A 6,511-nucleotide genomic window follows, 5' to 3' on the forward strand; every position below is an offset into this window, starting at 1 on the left:
CCTGGGGCATAGTCCCCAGACATCCATGAGCTGGAGAGGCTTCATCAGACTTCTTCCCTACACCACCCCAGGGCGATCCCAGCTGGAGCTTGTCCTGAGCCCAGCTCGACAGAAGGAACATGTTTCTTTGCTACAAATTCTTTGTAGGACTTCTAGGGGTTCCCAGCACCCCTTACAGCTTCCCACCTGCTATTCATGTCCTCCTTGCCCACCCCCACCCCCCTTCCCCGGGGCGGTTCCTCTCCCCACAGTGGCCTTAAGTCTAGGCAAGGTCAGTCCAGTACTTCCTTGATGAGCAATTCTTTGAGGCTGGGGGGTGGCGTGGGGGTCAGGCCTGCTTCCTGCAGGTCCTGGAGCCGGGCCTCTGACTGGCGTTTGTCCAGGCCCAGGCGCCAGGAGAGCCGTACGTGGGCCTCCAGAAAGGGTGCCAACAGAGGGTGGGGGTTGTCCCCCAGTAGTTGCAAGGCCCTCTCACAGCATGCCCGGGCCTCCCCAGGGTCCTCCAGCTCCTGGTGGCACACAGCCAGCCCAGCCAGGGTCAGCAGAGGGCGGTCTGGGCCCAAGGGGGTGCCTAGCTGGGTCTGCAGCTGCCAGGCATTGGCCCAGAGCGCCAGAGCCTCATGATAGAGGCCAGTGCAGGTGAGGCTCTGTGCTCGGCGCAGCTCAGGCAGCACGAAGAAGTCCTGCAGGTCCGGGGCGTGGCGCAACTCAGGCACTGCCTGCAGGTGGCTCAAGAACTGCTCGAACGCCCGGCTGCGGCGGGCGATGGTCTCGGCAGTAAAATTCCGGCGCAGGCGCTTCCGGGGGAATGAGATGGCGGCCATGGGGCCCCGGAACTGTCGCTGCAGGTTTCGGTGCAATCGCTCAAAGTCCGAGTAGCGGCGAGAGATCTGGGCTGGCTGGCGAGCGTGTGGCCCTGGACCCATCACGGCGAGGGTGTAGAGCTGCGGGGAGGGTGGGGTCAGGGTAGGTGTGAGTTGTCCATGTGCCCTTTCCCTCCCCACCCCCACACCTCAAGCTGCATTCACCCACTTCTTCCCTTTGCCCCTGAGTCTGGGCCCAGGAGGGTGGGAGCTGCTGGGGGAGCAGCCAGGGAGCCCAGTCCCATCTTACCTGAGGCTTGTCTGAAATGACCCAGGCCCAAGGCAGCACGGGGAGAGAAAGACAGAGATGAGCTTCAGTGCCTGGAGCTGCCACCCCTTTTGCCCCTTCCAGGGAGCACTCCCTTCCCATGGGGCAGTTAGCTCTTCAGACAGCCCCTCTGGTAAACCAGCTGGGAGCTGAAACCCAGGCCGATCTCTTGGGCCTCTGAACCAACCTTCAAGGCCAGCTTGGAGTTTGTTCCACTCTGGACACAGAGCCCCCACATCCTTAGCCAGGTTATTCCAAAGCAGACCTGGAGGAGAGGTCTTCAGATAGACCAAGTAGCGATCATTGTGAAGAGGACATCGGGACACAGGCTCGGGTCCTAATTCCTGGTCAGCTACTCCTTCGCAGTGCGTCATCAAGCAAGACAGCCCCCACCCTCACCCCCGCCCCGGGTCTGCTTTCCTCTCTGGTGAGCAAAGCGGTGGCCTCAGTCAGTGTCCACTCACATGTGGGATGTGTGTAAGTACATGTTGCTCCTGAGATTCTAGGTGGTATGTGCTGGAGTAAATACCACNCTGAAGCAGAGACAGGAGGTGCCCCCCCCCCCCGCCAATTCCTTTTGAATTCTGACTACAGATCAAGAAGCTCTCTCAGTTTGGTTTTTAAAACGCACTTCTCCGACACTTCTCATCTCCACTTTCAGAAAAGACCTAGAGAGTGAATCTCAGGTCAGGGTCTTCCGGCAACAGCATTCATGCAGGGTTTTAATGACCCGGTTTCATTGTCACTGCTTTTGTTGTATTTAATTAATTAATTTTTACGGTTCTCTTTATGGCAAGCAAGGCTTTCCACATACAGTAGTTCTCTGAAGTCTTTTGAACTTATTTACGAAAAAAAAAAGGTTTCTTTAAAGAAAAATGTTAAGGAATGGTACAAGTAGCATTTAGCTAGGACAAGAATCCTGAAGTTGGTACTGGAATGACTGATGTTTGAGAGGCACTGATCGAGAGGACCATGAAGCTGTCCCCGGGTCTGAGGACATGACCACAGGTTAGTAATAATGCTGACCCACCAGCTTTAAAAAGGGGGATGAGTTAAGCATGAGATGTTGAAGGCATGCTAACACCAAATCCAGACTTTTCTCTCGAATTTGTTCTGTGAAACTGCCAATATTCTAGTTACCTCTGGTTTATTTTATACTTTTCTCAAATATTCAGTGTACGTTAATACTAAGGATTAAAAGGTTTAACCTTAAAGAAATTTATTTTATTCCTGTTCAGTTGTGCATTCCCAAAACATACTGGCTGCAAGACCTTTTTATTTTATTTTTTTTAAAGGAACAGTTATCAACATTCCAGGAAACCAGTTTCCTGCAAAATACACTTCAGGAAGCATTGTCTGAAACGACCCCTTATATTCATGTAGCTTTTACTTTTATTTTTAAATTTTTGGCAAAAAGGAAACATTTTATATCCATTATCTCATCTGACCTTTGTAATGTCCTGCCAAGATGGGTAATGATGACAGTAGCTCCATTAACTGAGCACCTGCCCCCACGACGTGCTGTGCTGGGCACTTGACTATGGAGCACAGCAAGGAGGGAGTCCCTGACGCTGTCTGACAGCCAGGGAAGCCATGAGAGGCAAAGGGCTCAAAGACTTCCCCTAAGTCACACAGCTGGTAAATGGTCCAGCTGGGATTCAAACCCAGGCTCGCCTAATTCCACAGCCTGGGTTTTCAACCCCCCCCCCGGCCCCCCGGCAGTAAAAGTTCAATCAGGATTTAGGGTCCCCTTTGGGCAGAGGAGGGGGCTTTTCTGCCCAGACATGGGCCAGGGCATATCTGACCATCCTGCTCTATCTTGTCATTCTCTTCTCAGATACACCCCATACTTCCCTGCTGCCCGGCTGTTCCTTGGGGTCCCTTTCCCAGTGCATGAGGCCTGGCTGGGACTTTTGCCTCTTAAGACGAGATCATCAGAGTCAATCCCTGCTCAAATTGGAGCAGTCACTCCATGGGCGTGGCCCTTGTTTACTAAAAGCAGCAGAATGGAATGGAGAGGCCCAGATGTGGGACAGGGCTCCAGGCCCCTTTCCTGCTGAGTCAGAAATGGAGGAGGGTGTTGAAGATGAGGGAAGTCTGAGTCAGCCAGGACTGTCCAGGTCAGGCTGGGTTTCAGGACCTGGCAGACCTCATTCTCCCATGTCAGTTTCTCCTTTCCATGGGCAAGGAAAACCAGACTCCAAGGTCTTCCCCCACATTGCTCTTCATCCCAACCCCTCCTACCCCCTAAATCTAACCCTCAGAACAAGATTATTGTACACAGTGTGGGTGCCCAGGGACTGATTCACCTGGGCTGCAAGGAGGCCACAACAGGCCCTAGATGCCAGACATTTTCAAGCCAAAGTTAAGTTATAATAATAGAGCTACCGTTTTATCAAGCACTTCATAATGCTGGGCACAGTGCTAAGGGCTCTCTGTGCACTGTCTCATTTAATTTCTGCAACAACCCTCTGCATTATTCCCACTGCTCAGATGAGGCAATAGGGTCATCAAGGTTATACAACTCACCCAAGGTCAAACAGCTGGTAATAAGTGGGGTCTGAATCAAGGTCTGGATCCAAAACCCATTTTTTTTTAACCACTAACCAATGCAACGTGGGTCTCGGGTCTGACCCAGATAATAGTCATTCCTGTATATCTTATATTTTGCTACAGTTTGCAAAACCTGGGGGATGGGGCCCACACACCAGTTCTCTTAGTCTCAAAACCAGGATGGGGGGCAGGTCCATAATCCCTCAGAAAGCTAAGTCATTTGCCTAACTGACCAAATTACATCCCCTTTCTGACCTCAGTTTCCCCATTCCTAAAATAGACTAGCCATTTGTAACTATACAGCTAGACACCCCCCCCCCCAAGGAAGTTGGGAGTCTTCCCTACTTTCTCTTAGCCAGACTTCTAGACTCACAGCCCAGGGGTTCCTGGACCCTCACTCACCACGTACTTGGAGGGTGGGTCCTTGACCACGTTGGCACTGGTCACCTCGAAGAGCAGCCGCTGGGGCACCAGGGTATTCCGGGACTTTTTCCAGAAATCCTGCAACTGCCTTGCCAGGGGCTGACTGCCCCTCTGCCCGTCAGGTGGGGGGCTCCGTTCTGCATGGGCACATGACCAGTCATATCAATGGGCCTGGAGCTAAGGTTGACATAAACCATGTGTGGTGACCTCACTCATCCTCCCAACAGGTGAGACAGGCTTTACTTCCATTTGACATAAGTGGAAACTGAGGGCCAGAGAGGGGCCAGGTGCCAAACACCGTGCCTGGCAGAAAGTAGGCTCTAAATATTTGCACCCCCAAAACATCGCTAGCACATTATTACGATCTGTATCCCAGACCCTGTACATTTAATGCCCCCCAGCCACCCCGAGATGGGAGTGATTTCCCCCATTTGACACGAGCGAAAACTTGGCTCAGAGAGGTGTTGCGACTCTCTCAAGGTCACACAGCCAAGAGATGGCTGGGGAACAGGGCTGGGGTGGAGGCCTAATCGAGCCCCAGGGTTCCCGCCTCTGTCTTCGGGAACTCGCCTGCATCTTCTCCCGACGCCCCGTCCCCGGAGGGCAGCGGGTCGGGGCCAACTTCCCCGTCGTCCTCTTCGTCCTCCTCCTCTTCGTCCTCGGCGCTGGTGAAACTGAGGGTGCCGCTGAGGCGGGAGGACAGGCCCTCGGCGTCGTCGTCCTCCAGCTCCGAGCTCTCCGGGAACTGCTCGGCCTCCGGGCCGGTGGCCGCCTCCCCCGGGTTGTCGCCGGCCAGGGCGTGCCGCAGCCGGTGCAGGAGCCGCGAGGCCATGGCACCCTGGGGGGAGCGCGCGACGCAGGGTCCTGGGCGGGGGCGGGAGGGAGACCCAGGGCCCCGCGCAGGGAGGAGGGGCGGGGCCCAACTGGCGGAGGGAGGGGCGCCGCGGAGGCTCCGCCCCAGCCCGTTGGGGGTCCTGCGAGCCCCGGGCGTAGCCTGGCGTCTCCCCCGGCCCGGCCGCAGCGTAGGGCCGCGCTCTTCCCGGGAGAGGCCGGGACCCTCCCCTCGTCTCTCTCTCCCGCAGGAGCGTCTCTCCCTCCCGCGGCCCGTGGTGCGCTCAGGGGCGCGCGGTCCCCCGGGGTCCGGGGTGCAGCCCCGGCAGCTTACCGAGGCGGGCCGGGCTTCGCCGGGCCCAGGCCTCTCCCAGCGCCGCTCCGGCCGCTTCCTGCCGCCGCCCCGCCCCCGGCCCCGCCCGCTCTCCGGGGCCTCCCGGGAATCCCGGGCCCTTCGCTCCGGGAGAGACTTGGGAATCCTGGGTAGGCCGGGGCGAACCCCAGCCTCCTGCGGAATCGTACCCAATCCGCAGGGGCTCATACCCTCCGTGAATACTCCCACCCGTCCCGAAGAGCCGGTCTGTTCTAGCTGCCCCCAATCTGTCCCACAGTCTCCATGCAGCGCTCTTAACTTTCCGAAGTCATGCCACAGTGGGAAGCCCATCTCTCCGGTGAAAAAATCGAGGCCACGTGAAAACACGTTATCTGAGTTGGAATCTGACTTCGAGCCTAGGTTTTCTCCTATGTAAAACAGGGACAATTAAAACTACTACTAATTTTGCAGTCCTTGTAAGGACCCTGATCCAGTGCCTGGCGCAGATCAGTTACATAGTGATTATTGTTTCTTCAGTGTTCACAGGTTCTTACCATCTCATTTGATCCTCACACATAGGAAGTAGCAAACGGGGAAGTGAGATCCAGAAAGGCAGAGTTATTTGCCCTGAGTCACACAGCGTGCCAGAGGTTTCTGAGTGTGGGGCCTTGCAGCCTACCTCTCCTGAGTTCCTCATTCTGTTCTTTTCCCACACAGAAGGCCTGGTAATCTCAGCAGCTTCTCTGAAGGGCTGCCTGTGTTTTATCTTTTACCTACCGGGAGGGCAGCAGTGGGTCAGGAAGAATTTATTGTCACTTCCTGTCAAAGGGCCTTGCTATCAGTCCCTAGCAAGGCAGATATTACAGTCCAACAAATAAAATCTGACAATCCTTCCTACCCTTTTTGAATGGCACGAGAGAGAGGTGGGGGGAAGTAGCTTTGATTGGGAAACACACCCCCTGCTCTACTACGTGGTTCCGCTGTGTCCTCCATCCTGTTCCAGGCATTTTACATGGGGACACATCTCACACATCTTGGGGGGAGGCTGTTATTGGATAATAGTGGTCCATTTTCAGGATGAAGAGGAAAATTGACTTTGCCAAAATCCAGAACTAGAAAATAGGCGAGGTGAGATTTATGGCCAAGTTCATGTAATCTCAAGGCTCTAGCTACTCTTCATTCAGCTTAGCAGTAGGGTGTGGGGGCAAAAAGAGACACACGTCATTTCTTAATTCATTCAGCACTCATTCACTGAACACC

General features: G+C 54.9%; 1 protein-coding gene across 2 annotated transcripts; it reads right to left on the reverse strand.

The window, feature by feature from the left end:
* Positions 1-49: 49 nt before the first annotated feature.
* On the reverse strand, positions 50-5,341 carry SNX21 (sorting nexin family member 21). 2 transcript variants are annotated; one of them, XM_034641755.1, is made up of 4 exons: positions 5,273-5,341; positions 4,678-4,945; positions 4,087-4,244; positions 50-944 (listed from the first exon to the last, which is right to left on the reverse strand). In XM_034641755.1, exons 2-4 carry the CDS (start codon positions 4,937-4,939, stop codon positions 273-275), a joined length of 1,092 nt encoding a protein of 363 aa, XP_034497646.1. In that variant the 5' UTR covers positions 4,940-4,945; positions 5,273-5,341; the 3' UTR covers positions 50-272. The 2 variants fall into 2 exon arrangements, with proteins under 2 accessions (XP_034497646.1, XP_011234173.2); XM_011235871.3 differs by having other exon boundaries at positions 4,678-5,330.
* Positions 5,342-6,511: the final 1,170 nt, after the last annotated feature.

The sequence above is a fragment of the Ailuropoda melanoleuca genome, chromosome 13 (assembly GCF_002007445.2).
Source record: "Ailuropoda melanoleuca isolate Jingjing chromosome 13, ASM200744v2, whole genome shotgun sequence".
In the NCBI taxonomy this organism is placed as follows: Eukaryota; Metazoa; Chordata; class Mammalia; order Carnivora; family Ursidae; genus Ailuropoda; species Ailuropoda melanoleuca.

Excerpts from the sequence above, each read along its gene's own strand:
- SNX21 (XM_034641755.1), bottom strand. The coding sequence starts at position 4,939 with ATGGCCTCGCGGCTCCTGCACCGGCTGCGGCACGCCCTGGCCGGCGAC. Across the intron at positions 4,245-4,677 it reads GGCGTCGGGAGAAGATGCAG|AACGGAGCCCCCCACCTGAC; the intron begins GCGAGTTCCCGA and ends GTGCCCATGCAG. Across the intron at positions 945-4,086 it reads ACCCACCCTCCAAGTACGTG|CTCTACACCCTCGCCGTGAT; the intron begins GTGAGTGAGGGT and ends CCCTCCCCGCAG.